The sequence below is a fragment of the Mercenaria mercenaria genome, chromosome 18, assembly GCF_021730395.1.
Source record: "Mercenaria mercenaria strain notata chromosome 18, MADL_Memer_1, whole genome shotgun sequence".
NCBI classification, from domain to species: domain Eukaryota; kingdom Metazoa; phylum Mollusca; class Bivalvia; order Venerida; family Veneridae; genus Mercenaria; species Mercenaria mercenaria.
Window position 1 is genome coordinate 58,002,880 of NC_069378.1, and position 26,697 is coordinate 58,029,576.

At 35.7% G+C, this 26,697-nt stretch overlaps 1 protein-coding gene across 4 annotated transcripts in view; it reads left to right on the forward strand.

Annotated features, from left to right (window-relative positions):
- LOC123538436 (kalirin-like) overlaps nt 1-23,221 on the forward strand; it is a 315,629-nt gene extending 292,408 nt beyond the window's left edge. For all 4 annotated transcript variants that reach the window (XM_053530236.1, XM_053530237.1, XM_053530238.1 and 1 more), the window contains 12 exons: nt 2,591-2,814; nt 4,152-4,290; nt 8,374-8,589; nt 9,102-9,302; nt 10,094-10,289; nt 11,731-11,815; nt 12,960-13,160; nt 13,601-13,739; nt 15,407-15,582; nt 18,877-19,056; nt 19,357-19,492; nt 20,405-23,221. In XM_053530236.1, coding sequence (XP_053386211.1) covers nt 2,591-2,814; nt 4,152-4,290; nt 8,374-8,589; nt 9,102-9,302; nt 10,094-10,289; nt 11,731-11,815; nt 12,960-13,160; nt 13,601-13,739; nt 15,407-15,582; nt 18,877-19,056; nt 19,357-19,492; nt 20,405-20,416 — 1,905 coding nt within the window. In that variant the 3' untranslated portion in view covers nt 20,417-23,221. The remainder of the gene's footprint in view (nt 1-2,590; nt 2,815-4,151; nt 4,291-8,373; nt 8,590-9,101; nt 9,303-10,093; nt 10,290-11,730; nt 11,816-12,959; nt 13,161-13,600; nt 13,740-15,406; nt 15,583-18,876; nt 19,057-19,356; nt 19,493-20,404) is intronic.
- Nucleotides 23,222-26,697: the final 3,476 nt, after the last annotated feature.

Here is a 26,697-nt window from a genome sequence, read left to right on the forward strand (position 1 = left end):
TTGTGTGATACCAGACCTTCAATGATGTATGTGTTCTCAGATAAGAGTATTATCTGACAGCCAGTTTATACACCTGTACCAGCACACAGGACTTCCACAATCGACAGATTCTTGGAATGTACAGAATTTGATTAAAACTTATGATTGGAGACCAGTCTTTAAATACTGGTTAGCCATTGGTCAATTTCAAACATTATGCAGGAACTTTAATACTGGTTAGCCATTGGTCAATTTCAAAATTATGCAGGAACTTTAATACTGGTTAGCCATTGGTCAATTTCAAACATTATGCAGGAACTTTAATACTGGTTAGCCATTGGTCAATTTCAAAATTATGCAGGAACTTTAATACTGGTTAGCCATTGGTCAATTTCAAACATTATGAGGGAACTTTAATACTGGTTAGCCATTTGTCAATTTCAAACATTATGCAGGAACTTTAAGACAGATCTCCAAACTTAAGTTTACCTTGGATCCAGGTGCCTAACTGAGTACTCTACTCACAGTCTAGGGCTTGAATTCTACGTGAACTTCTACTACCTTGCATATGATATATTCTTGCAACAGGTAAGTACCATTTTCATATATGCTTAACACAGTTAACTGCAAGTTTCATAAACAGACATATTTTGGATGGATGGATGTTGTAATTTTGAAGATGAACCAAGATTTTCTACTATTTATCTAGTTTTACTGAAAGGTTTTAATACACATCTTGCCGCAACAGCACAACTTGAACAATCATGGTAGCCTAGTGGTAGAACTACCACTTTAAGTGCGGGCGGTTGTGGATTTGAACTCATACCAAACAGGTGAATAATGGTTCTAGTTGCTCCCTTGCTTAATGCTCATTAATAAAAAGGTAAACTGGCCTCTTCTCTGATACCCTCATGTCCTGGTTACCATCCGAAATAAGGTTTTGATACTGATTAATATAAGTTTTAGAACTTTTTCTTTTAAATAACCAAGTAAAATGGTATAAATTTAAGTGTAATACAAGGACTTTAAATACACAGTATGTATTACAATACATAATTATACCAAAAATATATCAAACAAAAATGAAACTGAAAATTAAAAGGGTATGTATCTTCTTTTTATCACATGAAAATTTCTTCCATTTCCTTGGAACTTTGCATTTTCTGTTCTGTTAGCAACTTACGTGCAATTTTGATAACGTTTTTTGCTTTCATCTATTTTCCAGTTCTTTTACATCTGAGCATATTACAGTGTTGAAAGGTGATTAATTCTGTATAATATGTTTTCTCATGATAACGTTTGAAGTTTTGCAATTCTTGTAGATACTCACTGATAAGTCTGTTACTGCTATAAGACTAGGTCTAGATCTTGCTATTTTGAGAATCTTGGGGTTTCTTTCAGAGGAAGTAAATTTTCACCTGAAGGCAATATTTATATATAGTTAGGAGTTTATCCTTATGTAGATTGCCCCTAACATGAGAAATACCATCGGACTTCAACATTTATTTTTGATGGAATTGAATGTATTTGATTTTCAGTGACAATAAATTTTGTTCACATGTCCAAAATTTTATATTTTAATTTTTAAGGTAAAGGTAGGGACCTGTGTCAAAAACATAACTATACTTCTCATATCTACATACAACTGTATATTTTGTAAAATTGCATCAGTGTTGCACTGATCTGTCTTCAGAAAGCAATTGGAATGTGGACCAGTACAGTACTAAGTGCTTTACAATTTATTCACACTTAGATCACTTTTGCTCTCACCCAACAGTACTGTTTTTACAGATACAACAGTTTTGCATTGATTTGACAAGCTGATTGGTGTTGAGAGAGTTGTTTGAGGGTGAAAGTGATACAGTACTAAGTACTTGTTCATTTATAAGCGCTTAGACCATTTTTGCTCTCACCAGGCAATACTGTACTTTACTGCATGGAATGCATTACACCTGTATATTATCTGCATGATGAACTGTATATTTAACAACACTTCAATATACTTAACACCAATAGAAAATGCAAATTCTACTTGTACTTTATTTTAGCTGGTAATTTAATATATTTAGAACTGTCGCTGCTGAGTCGGAGAAACAGTTTCTTTCCTCCCCAGAAAGTACATGACCAATGGGTAGTCTAATCAACATGAAAGAAGCTAGTTAATTACAGTAGTAAAGCAAACATAAGTTAAGTTCCGCTTACATATAGAATTTGCATTTTTAAGGTGTTATGTATATAATTTTGATATGGAAGTCATATACTGTATGCATGACTGTAACTTCTCAAAGCATTTTGAAGCATCTTGACTAATGGTAGAAATAAATGATTTATTGCCAAACTACTGTATACATATGTAAAATAGAGAGATGAAATATTTGCATCCCACTCTGAAGTGTAAACTGAAAATTTAAATTGAAAGGCTTGTGCCCTAATGTTGAAATGAAACAATGGTTGTCTGGTGTAGAAAAGGTCCATGCAGTAAAGTCAGTTAAATTACTGTAAATCTGTATCTTGTTCAACATTAAAAGTAACTAAAATAAAATTACATTGCTCCATCAGTTTTTTTGTGTTTTTTTTTTTATTATTCAAAGATTTTGTGTCACTTTTACAGTTGATTGAGTCTGGCACAATTGCTATGGGGCGTGTTTTGTTTACCTATAATGCTGTTCGTGAAGATGAGATTTCCGTGGCAAAGGGCGAGACAGTCCATGTGATAGGAACCAATCAGTACAATATGTTTCTGATACATCGGCCCGCTAACCTTTCCTCCCCTGCTGCTGAAGGTGTAGTCCCCATGTATGTTGTGGGAGCAAAAGACGGGGATCCCACGTTCAAGTAAGTGGTGACATTATGATGATTTAAACATAAATAAACATGCCATATGTATATTATAGATTAGCTGGATCATTGATTGGCTCCCCAAAATTGACCTACATTATTTATTAATCACAGTTGACATTTCTTCTTCATTCATAACCTATCAAATATCTAAAATGTTTGTTAGCACAGGCATAAGTTGAGGTTATAAAGATTAAAGTCTTTTTTTGGTGAGAAAAAGAACTTATGCATGAGTTTTTACAGAAACAGTGCTATTAAATGGAACCAAAAAGATTGATAAATTAGAGTATCAAAGGTAAAGAAACATCACGGATCAGGAACTTTCATAACAACATAATAGGTGCAGTCTTGAGGCTGTGAAAAGTTTTCTTGTACTTATAGGTGGAAGTCTTTGTAGAGCAAACATAGAGAGGTCAGATTTGTTGTTGCTTGGCTTTGTCTCTATGTCAATGTGGTTTCTTACTAGGCAAAGTCTCCACGTCAATGTAGGTTGTTTCTAGACTATGTCTCCACATAAATGCGGATAGTTGCTAGGTCCTGTCTCCATATCAGTGTGGATTGTTGCTAGGCAATGTCTCTATGTCTGTGTGGATTGCTGTTAGGCATTGTCTCCATGTCAGTGTGGATTGCTGCTAGGCAATGTCTCCATGTCAGTGTGGATTGTTGCTAGGCAATGTCTCCTTATCAGTTTGGATTGTTGCTAGGTGATGACTCCATATCAGTGTGGATGGTTGCTAGGCAATGTCTCCATGTCAGTGTGGATTGCTACTAGGCGATGTCTCCATGTCATTGTGGACTGTTGCTAGACAATGTCTCCTTGTCAGTGTGGATTGTTGCTAGGCAATGTCTCCATATCAGTGTGGACGGGTTGCTAGGCAATGTCTCCATATCAGTGTGGATGTTGCTAGGCAAGTTCTGTCTGTTAATTGTAGGCGTTGTTCATGTCATTGTCTCCATGTTGTATGTGGACTGTTTGTAGGCAATGTCTCCATTCTGTGATTGTTGCTAGGCTATGTCTCCATGTCAGTGTCGACTGTTGCTAGGCAGTGTCTCCATGTCAGTGTGGATTGTTGCTAGGCAGTATCTTCAGTTAAATGTGGGTTGTTGGCAGGCAATGTCTCCATGTTGATGTGGACTGTTTTTAGGCAATGTCTCAATGTTAATGTGGACTGTTCAATAATTATGTTTGTTGCTAGGTAACCCAATGTAAATGCAGGTTGTTGCTAGGCAACTCTCCCAATGTCACTGCTGGTTCTATTCCTGGTTCCAGCTGTAATCATCCTTATAAATACAATTTGTAGAGAATGTTGATAAAATTTCTTTTATGTTTTCAGAAGAAACACATGGCAGTTGTTCAAGAATAAAACAAAATCACCGCCAGCGAGCAGCGACAGATTTGAATGGAATGGAATGAGCAGTTTTGAAGTCCGCAGCAAAACACTTCCTCTCGCAAAGGAAGGTAAATCAAACAAGGTATGGAAGGAGTAACAGTATGCCATTTATTTTGCTTTTTAAAAAACTTTAAAGGGATGGCATATCATCGGAAGACATGCAATAAGTTATAGTTAAACTCCTGCCAAGTTACTGGAGAATAAAGATACTTTTTATGAATAGAATAATTCAAACCTATGTTAACCCTTACCCTGCTAAATTTTTGTAATGAACTAGTCCATCTTTCAATTTGGACAGTACCATTGACTGTAAAAAAGGGGTGGTTACCAAAAAAATACTGACTAAATGGCGAACAGTGCAGATCATGATCAGACTGCATCATGATCTACGCTGGTCTCAAAGACAGAATCAGTCGTGTTTAGCATGATAAGGGTTAAAAGCCACCTGTAGAGAGAGGCAATCTTGATCTTAAAAAGACTACTAGTTTCATTTCCAGTTTTTCTCTGTATTTTGACCTGTGGATAAAGACTGTCTGCAAATAAAGACCATTTTCTGTCTCTTCGAAGGGCTGTCTTGTAACTTTTTTGAATTGCTGTACAAATAGTGACATATAGGATAGATTATTTAATGGGAGTAGTCGGTGTCGTGGCGTGTGCGTCGTTGGTCAGGCGCCAGAACTTTTGCAGGGCCCTGGGTTCATGTTCCATGGGACATTTTTACACTTGCAAATGTTATATTGTGATATCTAATGTCGCAAGTTCAAAAAACTGGGTCCAATTCCTCAAAGCTTTAGTTATGTTTCCTTTAAAAATAAAAAACGTGATGCACTTCGTGAGGTCCAAAGGAAAGGATCTTATGAAATGGTTTAAATGATTCAAACTTGATGGTATACTAAGTCAAGTTCCAAACTGGGTCAGTGGTCAAAATATCATTGTCCATATAAATAGTAAAATCGTGCCCTAGAGGCAATTAATTCATGAGAATCGTTCATGAGATTGGGTCAGATGTTTACCTTGATGAATCTTCATGTGGAAGCTATCAAACTGGCTCAAAGTAGGGTTCATACACAGGTGCCATCGTGATGAAAAATAGAACACCTGAGTCTCCTCCACCTTAAGTGAAGCGCCTATACTTTCATGTGTCTTCATAAAATTGAACAAATTTCCCAAAATCTGTTCAAATCAAATGTACGAGAGGCTTAAACTAGATCAGCTAGATCTAAAATAGAAAACCTTGTCTGACCTCTAGAGGCATATTTTTCTGAGTCTTCAGTAATATTGTAGAATGTTACATTGAAATATCTAGGTACAGTTCGAAAAAATGGGTCATGTGGGGTCAAAAACTAGGTCATTAGGTCTAAAAATAGAAAAACCTTGTGACCTCTCTAGAGGCCATATTTCTCAATGGATCTTCATGAAAATTGGTCAGAATGTTCACCTTGATGATATCTAGGTCAAGTTTGAAACTGGGTCATGTGGGGTCAAAAACTAGGTCAGTAGATCTAAAAATAGAAAAACCTTGTGACCTCTCTAGAGACCATATTTCTCAATGGATCTTCATGAAAATTGGTCAGAACGTTCATCTTGATGATATCTAGGTCAAGTTCGAAACTGGGTCACGTGGGGTTAAAAACTAGGTCAGTAGATCTAAAAATAGAAAAACCTTGTGACCTCTCTAGAGGCCATATTTTTCATGAGAACTTCATGAATATTGGTCAGAATGTTCACCTTGATGATATCTAGGTCAAGTTCGAAACTGGGTCATGTGGGGTCAAAAACTAGGTCATTAGGTCTAAAAATAGAAAAACCTTGTGACCTCTCTAGAGGCCATATTTCTCAATGGATCTTCATGAAAATTGGTCAGAATGTTCACCTTGATGATATCTAGGTCAAGTTCGAAACTTGGTCATGTGGGGTCAAAAACTAGGTCAGTAGATCTAAAAATAGAAAAACCTTGTGACCTCTCTAGAGGCCATATTTCTCAATGGATCTTCATGAAAATTGGTGAGAATGTTCACCTTGATGATATCTAGGTCAAGTTCGAAACTGGGTCACGTGCAGTCAAAAACTAGGTCAGTAGATCTAAAAATAGAAAAACCTTATGACCTCTCTAGAGGCGATATTTTTTTAATGGATCTTCATGAAAATTGGTCAGAGTATTTACCTTGAAGATATCTAGGTCAAGTTCGAAACTGGGTCACGTGGGTTAAAAACTAGGTCAGTAGATCTAAAAATAGAAAAACCTTGTGACCTCTCTAGAGGCCATATTTTTCATGAGATCTTCATGAATATTGGTCAGAATGTTCACCTTGATTATATCTAAGCCAGGTTTGAAACTGGGTCATGTGGGATCAAAAACTAGGTCAGTAGGTCTAAAAATAGAAAAAACCTTGTGACCTCTCTAGAGGCCATATTTCTCAACGGATCTTCATGAAAATTGGTCAGAATGTTCAGCTTGATGATATCTAGGTCAGGTTCGTAACTGGGTCATGTGCGGTCAAAAACTAGGTCAGTAGGTCAAAAAATAGAAAAACCTTGTGACCTCTCTAGAGGCCATATTTTTCACGAGATCTTCATGAAAATTGGTGAGAATGTTCACCTTGATGATATCTAGGTCAAGTTTAAAAGTGGGTCACGTGCCTTCAAAAACTAGGTCATTAGGTCAAATAATAGAAAAACCTTGTGACCTCTCTAGAGGCTATATTTTTCAATGGATCTTCGTGAAAATTGGTCAGAATTTTTTATCTTGATGATATCTAGGTCACATGTGCTCAAAACTAGGTCACTATGTCAAATAATAGAAATAACGACGTCATACTCAGTTCAACACTGGGTCATGTGGGGATAGGTGAGCGATTCAGGACCATCATGGTCCTCTTGTTTTTTGAAATTTGTCTGTTACTAAAAAAGTGTCACGTACAATATAGGACTAGATTATTTAAATGGGAAGTAAGTGTGTAGGTGGCAGGTAGCTCGGTTGGTAGAGCGGCAGAACGGTATTCAGAGGCCCTGGGTTCAAGTCCCAGTCTGGCTGCACGTTTTTCTCACCCTGTGACAAAAGCACTAGTAATATGTGTAAATTCTACACCTTTCGTCATATTCATAAACAAGAGCTGGGTCCAATTTTATCTTCTCAGCTTTTAAGTTAATCTTTTCCTTAATCAAATTAAAGTTAAACAGTGATCACTTCGTGAGAGTCCAAGGGAAGGAACTCCAGTTATGTATGGTTTTAATGGATTCAAACATTGAAAATGGTAGTGGACTACATAAATTGTTCAAACTAGATTGGATGCAGGGTGCCACAAATCCACTTGTCCACTCGTAAATATGAGTAGAAAGCGGCCCTGGGCAAGTTGAAATGCTGTAGTAATCGTTCTGCAGGACGGGTGCGATTTTTAACCTCACTTGGGGCGTTGAATTCTTCATGTGAGGAAGCTATCCAGCTGGCTTACGGAAGGTCGGTGGTTCTACCCAGGTGCCCGCTCGTGATGAAATAATGCACGGAGAGGCACCTGAGGTCTTCCTCCACCATTAAAGCTGGAAAGTCGCCATATGACCTATCATGTGTCGTTGCAACGTTAAATCCAACAAAAAAAAAAAAAAATTAACCAAAACTGTAATAAATCAAATTAAAGCAGAGCCTTGCAGAAGCTGGATAGCTAAAAGATCTAAAATGGAAGTTGATTAGTTGTCTGCAACTCTAGAATCTATCCTGCTCTGTTTAGTTAATGCATTATGATTGCATTAGCTAGTTTAAAACAATATTACGTATGTACCGATTGTAACGGACTTTGAAAAAGATGTTGTCTGTAAAAAATCGTTTTTGATTAGTAAATTGCTGGACGTGTAGACATCGTAGCAGGACGAGTGAACATTCTAGGCAGGTTGTCCTGCAGGATGAGTTGCTTTAACCTTTAGCCTGCTAAATTTCTAAAATGGACTGGTCCATCATTCAATGTGGGTAGCACCATTTACTATTTGAAGGGGTGTTCACTGAAAATTTATTGACTGAATAGCAAACAGTGCAGACCATGATCAGCAGGCAGGACATGCATGCTGATCTTGGTCTGCACTGGTCTGATGCTCAAAAAAAACAACAAGCGAGCAGTGTTTCTCTGTTTTGTAATATGATTAAGAAGATAAGCATTGTCTGTTATGTTTTCAGATGAATAACCAGGATTTTATGTTTGAGATGTCACCAAGTGTTCATGCGCCTCTGAAAAGTTTGACAGTTCAGGCGGGTGATGTTGCCGTGTTCACGTGCAGGATCTGTGGCCGACCACGTCCAAACATCAACTGGAGCTTCAACAATAACATACCTGTAGTCCCTGACCAAAGAACTGTGATATCTTATAGAGAAGATGGTGTTGTCACACTTCAGGTACTCATTTGCATATTTAGTAAAAGGGACACACCTCCAGATTTGTTTCAGGACTTTAAAAATTCCAAAATTCTTTAAAAAAAAATGCTAGCCATATTTTAAGTTACATGAATATCTTCAAATGTAATACTTTGCTTAAAATATTTGAACTAATATGACAGTTCTGTCAGGGAATTGACAGTTGTTGATTCTGTCTTCTAATTACCTCCCTTTAATGTAACAATCTGTCTATATTTGATATTGGATTTATTTCTATTGAAAAAAAGAATATTTTTATTAATTTGAAATGATATCATGGGATGGTATTACAAAGAATTTGGTTAAAATGGTTAAAGGATATGTACGTTGTTTTCCAGTATCAAAAGCAGTGACATCTTGAATTTTTATGCTTAAAACATAAATGTCAGAAATAATCCTTATTAAACAAAACAAAAAAACATTCTGTAATGTTGAAGTATTGCTTTGCTTAACTGGAAAATGAACTGACTTTTTTCTATTTGATTGTTCTGTAGATATCTCAAGTTACTATAGCTGACAGTGGGGAGTACATGTGTGTTGCCAATAGTGATATAGGTGGTGTTGTAACCAAGGCAACGCTTACAGTGCTAGACAGGCCAGATCCTCCGTGTAAACCCGAGGTCAAAACTCAAGTAGGGACATCAGTCCACCTAGAATGGCAGCCTCCCCCAACTATGCCAACTGGTCAAATACAGGTAAGAACTGGTTTAACCTTGAGCATGCTAAATTTCTAAAATGGACTGGTCCATCATTCAGTTCTGGCAATACCATTTATTATTCGAAGGGGTGTTCCCAGAAAGTTTACTGACTGAATAGCGAACAGTGCAGACCATGATTAACCAGCATGAATGTGCAGGCTGATCTTGGTCTGCACTGGTCGCAATGGCAGAATCACTTGCCACCAGCAGGCTAACGTTTATTTAAGTTGTGTAAGTTTGAATCTGATATTGAAGTCTCACAAACTGGCATTCTATCATAAAAGTACTGTTCTTGTCACTTTTGGGGGTGTTTTAACAGGAGAGAAAACATGTGCTAACAGAGAGATTTTTGCACTCACCTGCTGTTAAAACACCTTTTATATTATGCTTGTTCCGTGGTATAAAGTGGCCCCGAAACAGATCATTCAAAAGGAAATGACGTCAACATGATATAAAACAAAATCGATTGCCGCCAGCAGGTTAGAGGTTAAGTAAAAGAGGTTTCCACAAAACATCAGATCTCGGCTATATTTTAGCAGACAGTTTCTATGTTTATCTGTCCATTGTTACTGTTGACTGTCACTATTTGAGTAAAAAACGACCCAAAAACATTGAAAAATTACAATGCATGTAAACTAACTCTAAGTATCATCTTGAAATTAAACATTATTCTGCAAGACTATCTGTTGTATTTTGACTACACACATTAATTAACTGTGACCTTGTGACCTTTCTGATGTTTAATGCTTCCTTTTTGGTATTTTAGTTATCTTTCCTGTATTTTTCAGGGTTATACAATAGAGTTCAATGAAGTGGGTTTGGAATATTGGCAAGCCGGTATACCATACGTACCAAACACCTCACAAGTAATTGGAGATTTGAACCCAGGTTCAGTCTACCAGTTCAGGGTTCGTGCCAACAACCAGATTGGCATGAGTGACCCCAGCATGCCCTCAGACTATGTTGCTATACCAACAGAAAATGGTAAGAAAAGACTCTGTTACCATTGAAGCACACACTCCAAGAAGTTTTCATTTATTTGATAATTATCTCAACGTAAAGTTTGGCTGCATTGAGCAGCAAAAGTCTGGCTGACATTGCTCCTGGATTTTGTACATGGTTAAGTTTCAACTTTATGCTCCACAATAACTTAATGACTCCTGAGGATAGGTTATGTGGAGTAAATTTTATTACCAGAATATTGGACCAATATTGGCAAACTGATATCTGTTAATGATATTGGTCCAACATTCAGCTGATATCATACCTTAACATTTAACAGACACTTGTTGGAAACACAGGGATCCGTCACGTGCTATGATAGAGGGGTAAAATTTCTTTTAAATGTTTTTAAATGAAATTCAAGAAAAAAATACATATAAACCTTATATCTTTACCCCTCTATCATAGCATGTGACGGATCTCTGTGTTTCCAACAACAGCAGGCCGATATTATGTCAACTTTGCAAATCTGACACTGTGGCCAACATCTCAATAATTTCTTTTTGGTAAGAAGACATGTTATACTAATTGGTTATATATGGTTTTCATATCATTGAAATGCTCAAAAGTGCTGAAAATGAGGTCACAAGATTTATTTGTTTATATGAAGTAAAGAAGGAACTGAATTAGTCTATTGTGACCTTTTTACATCTAACACACAAAAGAAACAGGGAAGCATCTGGAATTGGAACACTTCTTTAACTTGCACTAACCTCAGAGAGAAATCTAAACAAACTAATATATGTTTTAAAGGGTAGCCAACATAGATAACCTATGGCTATAAATAAACAAAGAAATGCACAAACAAAATTTTGTAGACTTTAACACTCCAACATTGATAAACTTTGCAGCTGTGCTTTATGTTAATAACATCTCAATATTGAAGAAATAATTTATAGCAAAACCGTGTTTTAACACTTTTTATACACTATGGGTGGTTACACGTCCGGCATAATGATTTCACGAGGGCGCCGCCCAAGTGACATTATTTCAAACGATGTGTAATCGCCCGAGTGTATAAATAGTGTTCAAACACAGTTTTGCTATAAATTAGATCAAATACGATAGAACTGTTTCTTCGCGCATGCATGGTGCCAGATTGTAGGTCATCACACTCCTTTGTTTATACACCCAGGACAGGAAATGGTAATACATCTTGCGAAAGAGTTCAGCTTGGACGAATTATTCTGCAAAGCAAATAACCAATTCATTATGTTTGTAAATTAATCAGGACAGTTGTGCAATGTGACATTTTGTTTTAAATATGCTGTTAAGTAAAAAATTTTATCAAATTTGAAAACGCTATTTCTAGATGCATACATGGCCCTAAATATCACATCGATGTGACATCAACATTATATCGTTGTGATGATTTAAGCATTGTTAGTCATTTCATGTGTCAAAATTAAGTCTTCTTTTCCAGAGCTAAGTGAAAAGGAAGATGCGAATATGACAATGTGGAAGACTACATATGAGAACGACTATACAGAAACTGAAGAACTTGTGAGGTAACTTAGACTTTCATTTGATTTTAAATACCAGCTTAACCTTTACCCTGCTAAATTTCTAAAATGGACTGGTCTATCATTCAGTTTGGGCAGGACCATTTATTACTCAAAGGGGTGTTCACTGAAAATTTACTGACTGAATAGCGAACAGTGCAGACCATGATCAGCCTGCACAGTGCAGGCTGATCTTGGTCTGTACTGGTCGCAAAGGCAGAATAATTACTCCCAGCAGGCTAAAGGTTAATCTTTTTTCCAATTTATCCAGAAACTTTGATTATGTGCAGAATTCTTTGTAATGAAAAGTATGATTTTTACATACAATATTTTTTCTACAATGTATTTTAAAACTGCTCAGTCAAAATGTTTCTCCTCTTCACTGTTAAAACTGATAATGCATAAATCATCCTCCATCCCCCCCCGCTCCCCCTCAAAAAAAAGAACAAAAAAAACTCTAGGTAGACCAGAGTAAAAGTTCAGTTTGGAGGGGTTTTCAGAAACAAGAAGGCCAAATTTCAGGACTTCAAATAAGTTCAGTTTGGAAGGGTTTTCAGAAACAAGAAGGCCAAATTTCCAGACTTCAAGCAAGTTCAGTTTGGAGGGGTTTTTAGTATTCAGGAGTTTCAGTTAAGAGGGGTTTCACTGTATATACATATAAGTGTACAGTTGAACCTGCCTTAAGTGACCACCTGTATTAAGTAGCTACCTGTCTTAAATATGCTTAAGGTAGTGGACCCATGATGACAATCGGTAATTTCCGTTTGATTATGTTTTCATCCATATGCGTTTTCCGGTTGACACCAAAATCAGTGCTGGTATGAATTACATTTACGGCCGAAGAATGTTGAAATAAAAGGAAAAAATATGAAATTACACAGAAATTGCCGTTGCCGTAATAATATTTGACTATATTTATAAGAAATATGTTTCTTCAATGTTATTGTCTATAAATTTTCAAAAAATCAAGAACACAACCATATTTTTTTGATTTCCGTGATTTTCTACTTATATTCTATAAAGACTTGAAAAATCTAGATTTAATCAAATTCTACATTTTAGAAAAGTTTTTGATCGAATGTGCAGAACTACCTTAATAAAGGTTTGACTGCATTTATGTTTAACTCAATATTTGTCTATGTATTGTCAGAGGGCGGTTTGCAGTCGTCAAGAAATGTTCTCAGAATTGTTCCGGTCAACAGTTTGCTGCTAAGTGTATCAAGAAAAGAAATGCAGCAAAAGAGCTTGTCGAGACAGAGTACAATACGTTACAGAGCTTACAACATCCCGGCTTTATACAGGCTGTCGATCTATATGAGACATTTGACAACTTTATACTTATAATGCAATTGTACGTATATTTTAATTACACCAAATGATGTTTCGATGCTTTTAAATATATCAGATTTGTATGAAACTTATATCAGAAAAAAAACATAAGAGAACTAGACTGTACAAAGCATTGAACAACTGTATACTTAACCCTTTGTTATGAACAGAATGGCCGGGAAGCTGGTTCTAATGTTAAATACAACGAAATGTGTGCAATATTTATTAAAATCTTGTTTACAGGGGAAAAGCAAATATAATGTAAATATAAGAAATGAAACTTTTTTTTCGGTGTTCATGTGAAATGAATGACAGATAACAGCTAGCGATTCATGGATTTACCGATTCTATTCTGTCGTTCATTTGGCATGAACACCGAGAAAAAAATTCATTTCTTAAATAAATCATATTCTTGGCAGATCTGTCTGAAACTTTTGTTAAAAATTTGATTTGATTTTTTAGAATGCCACAGGGACGCATGTTTGACCATATTTGCAGTTCAAGTCAGTTTGATGAAATGCATGCTGGGGATTTTGTACGACAAATACTGGAAGCGATTCAGTTTCTACATAACTGCAGAATAGCTCACCTAGATATAAAGGTAAAGGGAGATAACTTTTTATTTTTTTCCTTTTGCAACCAGAATGTGGTAACCTCCTCTTCTGCTCATGGCGTCAACCAATATCTTTTAATATTTTAGATTTAAGTTAACTGTAAAAAACTTAAAGCATATTTTGTATTACAGTCTCAGCATGTTTTTAAAAAATTTCATGGTACTCTGATATTAAATGGGTAATTTTTTTAAAACATATTGAAATTGTGATTTTATGAGCATGACCTGTGCTAAAAAAACCTGTTGAAAGAATCTTTAAAAGTATGGAACTCAACCAAGCAAAATAATTATAGACTCCGTTTGACTGAATGAAATAATTGCAACGGGCCTCACACACCCTAGCACCAGATTATCCTTAAGCCTGCTGTCAGCAAGTGATTGTGCCATTGCGAACAGTGCAGATCAAGATCAGCCTGCATTCTTCTGTGCAGGCTGATCATGGTCTGCACTGTTCACTATTCAGTCAGTAAATTTTCAGTGAACACCCCTTCGAAAAATAAATAGTACTGCCTGAAGATTAAATGATGGACCAGTCCATTTTAGAAATCTAGCAGGGTAAAAGTTAAGTGGAACTCTTTAATCAAGAAGCAAAGAATGGACTCTTCTGTTTCGAAAATGCTAAAAGGTATAAGCTTACAGTTTGCAGGGCAGAGGAGGGTGGAACTGTAGAACAGTTCATTAAACCCTTACCATGCTAAATTTCTAAAATGAACTTGTCCATCTTTCAATTTGGACAGTGCCATTAACTGTCTAAAGGTGTACGTGCTTACAAAAAAGATAATGACTGAATGGCGAGCAGTGCAGATCTTGATCAGACTGCATGGATGTGCAGGCTGATCGTGATCTACACTGGTTGCAAAGGCAAAATCAATCGTGTCCAGCATGACAAGGGTTAAAAATCCAGTTCAGTCGTGCAAATATTTCACCTGGTACTTGGCTTAGAGGTGACAGCCTGTTAAAAAGTAAAAAATCACATCCACGCAGGAGCTGAAAATTTTATATTTTTTGTGTGTAATATATATTCATATACATCAAAGAGGATAATTGTTTGTCTTAGTGTAAGATCAAAATATTTTTACTGAGTGAACACCAGATGCAGTATTAGTCATTTATGAAAATATAATCTCTGGTGTTCACTAGTGAAATTTGTTCTAATCTTACATTGAAAAAGAAATAATTTCATTTTTTTTCATGCCTTTTCAATGGCTTTAATTAAATATTTACCTATTTTAAAGTTGTACTATGTACCAGTGAAAAATATATTTGATATTTTTCATTGTAAAGATATACCGGTATTTCATTTGAATATTGCAAAAATTCAACAAAAATGTAAAAAATGTATTAGCCCTTAGCATGCTGGACACGTCTAATTCTGCCTTTGTGACCAGTGTAGATCATGATCAGCCTGCACATCCATGCAGTCTGATCATGATCTGCACTGTTCGTCATTCAGTCAGTATATTTTTGGTATGTACCCCTTTTAACTGTCAATGGTACTGTTCAGATTGAAAGATGGACAAGTTCATTATAGAATTTAGCAGGGTAAGGGTTAAAAAGTTATTTTACTTGCTACTTTTTTTTTTGCACATGAAATAACAATATGATTTCATTTTCATATATATTTATGCTATTTATAGTCTTTATTCTATTTATAGCCTGAGAACCTCCTGTGTGACACAAACAATGGTGTAACGGTTGTGAAACTGACAGATTTTGGTGATGCCAGACATATTTACAACAACTACTATGTACACGCTGCTAGCGGTGACCCAGAATTCCTTGCACCAGAAATTGTCGCTGCTATGCCTGTCGGACTTCTCTCTGACATTTGGTAAGTTGTTTAATAGCTCCTGTTCAAGGTCAAGGTCGTATGATGGGATCGAAGGAAGTCGGCCATAACTCTGGGTGCTATTTGCTAAGTATTACATATAAAGTATTTTATACTTCTTTGGTCGTGGGTCCTATACCTGGCCGCATCATACCTAAGACACAAAAAAAGGTACCAGTAGCTCCCTTGCTTGGCGCTCAGCATTAAAAGGGAAACTAGTTTCTCTTCTCTCATACCCTTGTGGTGATGAATTCCATCAGGAGCAAAGTGTCGAGAGTGATTAAGGCCTAAAAAAAAATTCTTTGTTTCCGGTAACATGCTCAAAAAAATTAGGATAGGTAGGTCGAAAATCTTTTTGGGGTGGGGGGGGGGGGGTGAATTTTTTTTTATTAAGGGAAATTATTTTTGTGTCAAAAAATGAATACAAATAAGGGGGTTATGCCTTTAGAGCATCAGGAAGTTGATTTCTAACATCCCTGACCATGTTTAAAGTATAAAAAGTGCGGTTTGGCAACATTTTATCAAAAAGTTGAAAAAACATTTAGGGTCGGACCAAAAATTTAGGGTAGGTCGGGATACCGGAAACAAACAATTTTTTTTTACGCCTAATTTAAGTTGTAGAATTTGCTTCACAATCAACCTAAAATAAATTATGTATAAATTACATGTATCAGATTGCCCTTCCATTTGAATGAAGCACAGAAGTTACTCCGCTACTGGACTTGTAGCTACCGTGTTGACTACTCACCAAGATTTAACGGATATTTTTCCTATTTCAATTTCAAAGCCACCAAATAACCAACAACTTCTGACTTAGTTGCTTCGTCAATACATTCAGAATTTGCCAGTTATAATTAAAATACACAAGGTAGTTCTCTCGCCATTTTTTAGCTCCACTATTCGGAGAATAGGGGGGCTATACTACTCGCCCCAGCGTCTGCGCGACCCTTCTTGGTTAAAGTTTTTTGGCAACCTTTGTTTTTCTGTCATATCTTTGTTACTATTGCTTATATCTTACTGTAACTTCACATAAAGATTGTCCAGTATACAAACAATGTATGTGTAGGGGCTGAGCCCATTATACCCAAGGTCAAGGTCACCAAGGTGTTATACTTAGGTTATTTTTAAGGTTAATGTTTTTCAGCAACCTTTGTTTTTCTGTCATATCTTTGTTACTATTACTTATAACTTACTGTAACTTCACATAAACATTGTCCAATATACAAACAATGTATGTGTAGGGGCTGAGCCCATTATACCCAAGGTCAAGGTCACCAAGGTGTTATACTTAGGTTATTTTTAAGGTTAAAGTTTTTAGGCAACCTTTGTTTTTCTGTCATTTGTTTGTTACTATTACTTATATCGTACTGTAACTTCACATAAACGTTGTCCAGTATACAAACAAAGTATGTATAGGGGCTGAGCCAATTATACCCAAGGTCAAGGTCACTAAGATGTTCTACTTAGGTTATTTTTAAGGTTAAAGTTTTTCAGCAACCTTTGTTTTTCTGTCATATCTTTGTTACTATTGCTTATATCTTACTTTAACTTTACATAAACATTGTCCAGCATACAAACAAAGTACATGTATGTACAGGGACTGGGCCCATTATACCCAAGGTCAAGGTCACCAAGGTCTTACACTTAGGATATTTTTAAGGTTAAAGTTTTTCGGCAACCTTTGTTTTTCTGTCATAACTTTGTTGCTTTTGCTAATATCATACTGTAAGTTCACATAAATATTGTCCAGCATACAGACAAAGTATGTGCAGGGGCTGGGCCCATTATACCCAAGGTCAAGATCACCAAGGAGTTATACTTGGAATTATTTTCATGTTAAATTTTTTTGAAAGCTTCGTTTATAAACATATCTTTGGTACTTTTAAAGATAATGATTTGAAATTAAAAGTATTTGTTTATAATCATCTGCATGTGTGGCTACATACCCCATAACTCTAATTGTGTTTTTGACAGAATTATGCCCCTTTTGTACTTAAACTTTTTTTGCAATCTACGCTTTCTGGATATTACTTTAATGCAATAAAAGATAAAGACTTGAAACTTAAAATGTATCTTTATCATCATCATCTGCATGTGTGGTAACAATCCCCATAACTCTGATTTGTATTTTTGACCGAATTATGCCCCTTTTATACTTAAATTTTTGACAAACTTCGTTTTCTGGACATAACTTTGGTACTATATAAGATAATGATTTGAAACTCAAAATATATCTTTATCATCATCATCTGCATGTGTTGTAACAATCCTAATAACTCAAATTTGTGTATTTGATGGAATTATGCCCCTTGATGTATCTTCCTTTTAAAGTAGAAGTCTCTTATTCAGACATATATTCATTTTACTGTCAAATCCCCGAATAGTGGAGCGCGCTGTCTTACAGACAGCTCTTGTTTTTCAACCAACTGATGTGGATTGATCCTGACTTGGCAATGAAAATGCCTGCACATGCCGGGAGCCTTGTTCTTTTTGCCTATTTGGCAGGATATTCCGTTTGAGGGAACTACCTTTTGTATTTTATTATAACTGGCAAATTCTAAATCCTGTATTGTATTGTATAATTAAAGAAGCATTGAAATAAGGAGTTGTAGGTCATTTGGTGACTACCTATCTATCTGTTAAGAAATTAAAATTGGAAAAATATCTATTTAAATCTTGGCATGTAGTCAACACAGCAGCATACATAAGTCCAGCAACAGAGTGCCTGTGAAATAAAGCAATTTTAGTGTTCAGTTATATTTATTTCTAGTAATTTCAAGAATATTACAGTGTTGGTTTGTTATTTAAAAAGTGTTTATATCTCTACAAGTGCCAGAGTGGTGGTATATGTTATGTTGAGTGGTGTTTATATTTACAGGGGTATTTGAGTGATGGTGTATGTTATTTTGAGTGGTGTTTATATTTGCAGGTGTATTGGAGTTCATTGGAGTGATTTTGTATGTTATGTTTAGTGGTGTTTATATATACAAGAGAATTGGAGTGGTTGTATATGTCATGTTGAGTGGTGTTTATATTTACAGGAGTATTGGAGTGGTGGTGTATGTTACGTCGAGTGGTTTTTATATTTACAGGAGAATTGGAATGGTGGTAAATGTTACGTTGACTGGTGTTTATATTTACAGGTGTATTGGAGTGGTAGTATTATGTTATGTTGAGTGGTGTTTATGTATACAAGAGAATTGGAGTGGTTGTATATGTTATGTTGAGTGGTGTTTATATTTACAGGAGAATTGGAATGGTGGTATATGTTATGTTGAGTGCTGTTTATATTTACAGGAGTATTGGAGTGGTAGTGTATGTTATGTTGAGTGGTGTTTCCCCGTTTCTGGACGAGAGTGATGAGGAAACATGTTCCAATATTCTACGGAATGACTACTGCTTTCCTGATGAATTCTTCGCTGGAATATCATCTGAAGCCAAGGATTTTATACGCTCAATGCTTGTTGATGATCTTGGGTAAGTTGACTTTGAAAAAAGATTATGATATTTGAAAACCTGTTTGAGAATATCTAGAATAACAAAGTAAAGCAATCTGAGGGGTATTGGATATGGTGTTGACCCCTTTATTCCGATATTGGTTTAAATCTAAGTACATTTATGTGAAATACCAGCACAGCAATATGAAATTATGACAAAATTCTTGGTCTTTCGTTTTCAATTGTTGGCCAGCATAAACTTGTCAAAACATTAAGTCTTTAAAATTCATGTCACTGAGAATAAAAGTTATAGTTATGCAATTTATTTTCTTATTTTCAGGAAACGTCCAAATGCTCAGACATGCTTAGAGAGTATTTGGATAAAGAAAGCCTGTGGGCCACATCCGTCCCAACTCCGACCTCGCCCAATAGCTACAGCCCGCCTTGCACACTTTGTTGACAGAAGAAAACATCTGGTAAACTTGTTTTTCTTTTTCCCGATATTGAGTCATCAGGGTCAGAGGTTATAAAACCTAGATTGGAGACCAGTCTAGGCAGTCTTGCATTTGATTGGTTGATTCCAAGCTCAGTAGTGAAATTGACAAATGGCAAAAGAGTACTGACAGACTGGACTCCAAAGACAGTTTTATAACCCTGGAGCCTGGTAGTAGAAATGATATTTTTCAAACTCAGATTTGTAATACCTTTATTGAAAAAAAATGATAAATGAAAAAAAAGTAAAGGATATTTATTTTCAGATAGCAATTTTATTTTTTAAAAAAGAAGACTTTTCACAGAGGAAGAACAGCAGGTTTAATGCCCAGTCTTCCTGGAAAATTTCATTATTTGAGCCGTGCCATGAGAAAACCAACATAGTGGCTTTGCGACCAGTTTAGAATACATAAACTTATAGTTTACTTCAAATTAAAATGAGCCACACCATGGGAAAACCAACATAGTGGCTTTGCAACCAGCATGGATCCAGACCAGCTTGTGCATTCGCGCAGTCTGGTTAGAATCCATGCTGTTTACTTACGGTTTCTCTAATTGCAATAGGCTTTGAAAGCAAACTGCATGGATCATGACTAGACTGCGCGAATGCGCAGGCTGGTCTGGATCCATGTTGGTTGCAAAGCCACTATGTTGGTTTTCCCATGGTGCGGCTCATTTTAATTTGAAGTAAACTATAATTTTATGTATTCTAAACTGTCAGACATTTAATGAGGATTTTGAATGTTTTAATAGAACGTGATTTCACAGGAAAGTTATATTTAATTTAGTAATGCACTGAAAATCAGTACAGTAATAATGCACATTTAAGAAAAAAAAAGAGATTGAAAAAATTTATGTATGATTATTTTTTCAAATTTTCTCTTTTTTTTTTGCAGATGGCTACGTGATGGGAATAATTTCTTTTCAACAAGTTTCTTTGATATCCATGACATGAGCATAATGTGTTTGTCAAATTTTTGCAGTATCCAGAGGCATATACTAATGGGACACACATGAGTTATAACAAATAATTTGCTTCATTCTTACAAAATGTCGACCCCTTTTATGGTAATTCCTGTCTGTGTATTTTATCGGCATACACAGTATTTGACAGATCTTTAATGCCTTTGATAGTATGGCTTTTTGTGTAATGCTCAGGGCCAGTACAAAGTGTAATTTCTCACAATGTGTTATTATTATGGCACCAAAACAAAATGTCAGTTAAGAAATGCAAACACTGGGATTCCAAGACCCCTGCCACCCCCAGCCAAATAAGATTTTTTTATCGACACATGTTTGATTTAAAAGTGATTTTGTAGAAATTGTCACTTAATAATGTGTTTTCTGGTTATAGATCCTATGTACGTCATATTGGCCTTTGCTCAGCAGCCTTAGGCCAATATGACCGACATTGGACCTGGATTTGTTACAAGGCTGTTATGTAACTTTTTTTTTTAAACCAAAAAATGTCCGTTTTATCATGACTAATCACATTTATAAAACACTTTTTAGTATGCATAATTTATTAAATTTGATTCAAGAGGTACATATCCATACCTCTTGACAAGCCCATTAGGATTATCTAAGAGTACAGACCTCCTTTTTCTGGATATTGTGTGTTATTGACATCTCTAATGGCCTTGCAAATGAAAAAAATTGATAATATTTAATCACTATTCAACCAGAATTGGTCATGAATAGTTCACCTATACCATGGGAGTATTTGAAATGAAATGAGGTATATTCAGAAGTTACCATATAGAGTCTGAATCAAAATGTTTTGTAGAAGTGTATTTACTTGATTTGTACAGTATCTTGACTTTAAACAAACCAATAATGCATAGTGTTACTGTGCAAATACCTTATTGTTCTTTTCATATGAGCTGTGACAAGATAAACTATCCCACCATGTAGATTTTACTTCATTTTAGATTGAATTATAGCTAATATTATTTATGAACATGATGAATATATTTAAGAATTGTAAAAAGATATGTAATAATGTTATTTTTGAAAATGTACGTATATTTTAGACTTACACGGATAAAATTTTAATTGTGTGTTGAATTTTTATCTACTTTTGTCACCATTTTAATCAGTGTTACTTTTATGCTTGACAAGGCTCAAATGATATGTCATGTAGCAAAGTGTCTGTTTTAATGTAGGACAATAGTCCCCACAGGGTAAATCCCATACATATGTGTACGTACTCCCACCCCACTGCTCAGTTTAACTAAGGCAGAAAAAAAATCTCTCTCCCCCACCCTTTCACCACTCCTATACCTTTGATTTTGTTTTACGTAAAAAATATAAAAAATCAACAAAAATTTAAAAAATAACCGTTTTAATGTTTTGAATGGAATAAATTGAAAATTATAATAGAAAAAAGAAATCACAAGGGGTGGGGGGAGAAGTGGGTGGGGATTTTGTCTGCCTTTGTCTAATTGAATTAATGGGTGGGGTAGGGAGATTTTGTCCGTATTCCTGTCCATTTATCAGGTAACCATTTTATAGCTACATAAATTTATGTATCTAATGGTAGGGTGTGTATAAATATACTGAAATGAAAATGAAAAGCAGAATTTAATATAACAAAGATATATGCAACACATTTTCATCTAAAAGTTTGGCATTTTCTTCTAAAATGATTCAAACATACTTTTTGAAGCTTATTGGTTCTTTATAAAACAGAGGTTTTCAAATATATTTTACAAACAACAAAGAATAAACCAGCGTACATTATAAAACTTCTTGTTATGTTTTAAAAAGCAAACTTGTATATCTTTAACAGCGTTTAAAAGTTACCAGAATATATTGCAGAAATAAAAATCATAAAATATGCTTTGTCTCTGGATTATAGACATTTTGAATGTTATACAAGATAAAATTCATATAAAATATATTATACACTTATTGAATGGCTTCTCAGAGAAAAAAATATACTCGAGATCCAAAGGACAGAGGCCGGGCTAAAAGTTTTGACAAATTGCAGGCAAAGCATTTATAAAGGTTTTATTACATGGACCTGAGCTTTATATAGTCATACATTGAAACATGTTATTAAATGACCCCTTATATAAATTGCCAGTCTATAGTAAGTGCTTATGACCAGTCCATAGTTCAGCTCTAAATTTTGATGCGCTGAAGTCAAAACTTAAAGAAAACAAATACAAAAATTTATTTTTGCTGTAATGTAATAAAACACTCATTAAAAGGCTTGCTAGTCAGTAGTCAAAACAGTTAGCCTTCAGACCTCGGGCAGTAATTCTGACTATAGACTAGCAAGCCAATTTATAAGTGTATAATATTTTTATTCTGCAATTCTTTATCCTTCCAGTATTTGTATTTATATCTTTTATATAATTGTAGCATCAACTGAAAATATGCATGTCATCAATTCTTAGTCCTTGTATTTTAAGGTATATGAGCCGTGCCATGGGAAAACCAACATAGTGGCTTTGCAAAGAGCATGGATCCAGACCAGCCTGCGCATCCTGGCTGGTCTGGATCCATGCTGGTCGCAAAGCAATAATGTTGGTTTTCTCATGGCACAGCTCATATCTGGTTCAGCTGCAATACAAGAATAATGTTTTCTTTGATATGTTTATACTGTAATTTTAACTTCTGTACATCCGAGTGGATTTTGACTTTTCTAATTAATATGTAAATAGATTTTGTATTTATACAATAAATTGTAACGATATTGCAAATGTTTAATTTTTTCAGTTTAATATTCTCTGAACTTCCTTCCGTCAGTGATTTCGTTGATCTCTCTGGAACCAAAGGCTTACATGCCCGCCTGCTTAGCTCAGTAGGGAGAGCCCAGATCTATGGATCACGGGGTTGTGAGTTTGATCCCTGGGCAGGAAGTATGTTTTCCGTGACAGTTTGATAAAAGACATCGTGTCTGAAATTATTTGTCCTCCACCTCTGATTCATGTGGGGAAGTTGGCAGTTACTACTACAGAATCCAGGAACAGTGGTTAGGTAAACTGTTTGCTCTTACATAGAAAAACGGCATTTAACCCAAAACCAACAAACATACAAACAAGGGCTTACAGTGGAGCTAATTAGTAATTAGTGTGCCATATCTGTCGTTTGATGTCATGCCTCCCTTTGAAGAAGATGGGATATATTGTTTTGCAGATGTCGGTCAGTTGGTTTGTAGACCAATCGGTTTCCGGACGCTAACTCAAGAACGGTTGGGCCTAGGATCATAAAGTTAATAGGAAGGTTAGTCATGACCAGCAGATGACCCCTTTGATATTAAGGTCAGTAGGTCAAAAGTCAAGGTCACAGTGACCCGGAACAGTGAAACCGTTTTTACGGACAATAACTTGAGAATGCTAAACAGTTAAACCATTTCTGGAGAACGCTTTGGCCTAGGATCACGAAACTTAATAGGGAGTTTGATCATGACCAGCAGATGACCCCATTTGATTTTGAGGTCAGTAGGTCAAAGTCACATTGACCCAAAACAGTAGACAGTAGTTTTGCCAAATAAAATGAGAATGCTTTGGTCTAAGATCACATTTAATACGGAGGTCACTTATGACTGGTAAATGGCCCGTAATTATTGATTTGAGGTCAGTACGTCAACGTCCAGTGTACAATGACCAAATAATTTTGTTCCTTGTGCAATTACTGAATGCATCAAGGAGGGCATTTCGTGTTCTACGAGCTCTTGTTAACATATTAGTAATAAGAAACTGTTTTGACACCATACTTTGACATGATAACAATGTTTTTTAAACATGTTAATAAGATACTGTTTTGACAGTTCAACACCACACTCTGACATGATAACATGAAATGCCCTGACATAAGACAGCTGCGGCGTTCCATAGAAGTCCCTGTGGGTATCAGTAGGTCAAAGCACATTTTTTACATACAACAAGAGATCACAGAGTGATCTTGGCACCCACCAATGTGCCATTTTTGAGAGTTCCAAATTTCAAGACTTATTGACTAGCTCAAGGTCAAATTTCATTTCCGTACACAACATTGTGCATGTGGTCCTAATTCGAAAGCTGTAGCTTGAGAAATGTGAAAGTAGGTCACTAGATCAATTTCAAGGACAAAGTTCTTTGTACACAAAACTGCATGTGCATCAAGTTTGAAGGCTGTAGTTTGAGAAATCTGAAAGTAGGTCACTAGGTCAATCTTAAGGTCAAAGTTTAATTCGGTAACAAAACTATGCAAGTGGTCCAAATTTGAAGGCTGTAGCTTGAGAAATGTGAAAGTAGGTCACTAGGTCAAAATCAAGGTCAAATTACACTTCAGAACACAAATCTATGCATGTGGTCCAAATTTAAAGCCTGTACCTTCAAAAATGTGAAAGTAGGTCACTAGGTCAAAGTTTGTTTCGGTACACAACCCTATGCATGTGGTCTAAATTTGAAGCCTGTAGCTACAGAAATGTGAAAGTAGGTCACTAGGTCAATCTTAAGGTCAAAGTTCATTTCGGTACACAAAACTATGCAAGTGGTCCAAATTTGAAGGCTGTAGCTCGAGAAAAGTGAAAGTAGGTCACTAGGTCGAAATCAAGGTCAAATTTTATTTCGGAATACAGAACTATGCATGTGATCGAAATTTGAAGCCTGTACCTTCAAAAATGTGAAAGTAGGTCACTAGGTCAATGTTAAGGTCAAAGTTTGTTTCGTTAAACAAAACTATGCATGTGGTCCAAATTTGAAGGCTGTAGCTTGAGAAATGTGAAAGTAGGTCACTAGGTCAAAATCAAGGTCAAATTTCATTTCGGAACACGAAACTATGCATGTGGTCCAAATTTGAAACCTGTACCTTCCAGGGCCCACACTGGGCTGAAAAAAGTTGGAGCCACCTTTTTTCTCGGGAACGGTAGGGAGGGTGCTGGAGAGGTTTCCCTTCCCGCGGCGCGTTGAAAATTTTTGTTACTTCCCATAAGCAAATGGTGATATTCTAGCTATATAGGGGGACTTTTGAATGAAAGTGGGTATACCTCTAAAGCAAGTTTTGTATTTTAAAATGTTGTTGGATGTTTGAAGCAACCTGTCTGAAATATTTTTCCATTACAGCTTCTTTTTGTTGTGGGCCTACTATGTAAATGCATGGCCCCGGGGCTGTGTTTTTGGTGCTCTGTGCTTCCGAGAAATCTACCCTGATACAGGATTACATTTCAAATCCATTCCTAACTTTTAAAGACATTAAAAAAACTTGGCAAACACCTTTACTAATTACTTACTAAGATCACAGACACGGTCCAGTGTATTTTTTTTTTTTTTTTTTTTGATTAATATAAAAAAAACAACCTTTTTTCACACAAATATGCTTTCTATATGTTAGTCAAATGAAAAAAAAAAATGATGACAAAAATCCGGTCAGTGTCGTGTATGATATTGTGACCGGATTTTTTGTCATCATTTTTTTTTTCATTTGACTAACCATGGAGGTAATATCTATATTACCTCCATGGACTAACATATAAAAAGTATATTTGTGTGAAAAAAAAAAGGATTTTTATATTAAACAAAAAATACACTGGACCCGTGCCTGTGTACTGACGGTGCCGACAACGTTAAAAAATTCATCAAACCATTCATTATTTTGCCGATTTATTTATTAATTATTTGATCCATGGAAATTAAAGGCATCAATCATTTAATCTGCCGTAATGACAACAAAACAAAACGATTATTTTAACCCGATAATCGGTTGCTAATTGATTGCAAATTGCATCTTCTCGCCTGTCAAGATGTTTATTACACATCGTTATATGTAAAGTAAAAGCAGACTGGGTAGTACTATCCCGAAATAAGTTAATTTTATAAGGTAAAATTATCGGAACCAGTCAACAGTTTTTTTAACATAATTTCTCGGAGGTTACGATTTAGAACGTCTGAAACAAAATGGCGGTCCAAATTACGAACATTTTTTCATTTTCGCCACTCGCGATTTTTCTTCGCCACTTTCATCGCAGATTCGCCAAATGGCTCGAGTGGCGAACGACAGCGTGGGCCCTGCCTTCAAAATGTGAAAGTAGGTCACTAGGTCAATGTCAAGGCCAAAGTTTTTTCAGTGCACAAAACTTTACATGTGGTCCAAATTTGAAGGCTGTAGCTACAGAAATGTGAAAGTAGGTCACTAGGTCAAAATCAAGGTCAACTCGTGTCAAGGTTCATCTTGCCACTCAAAACCACAGGTGGCAGTA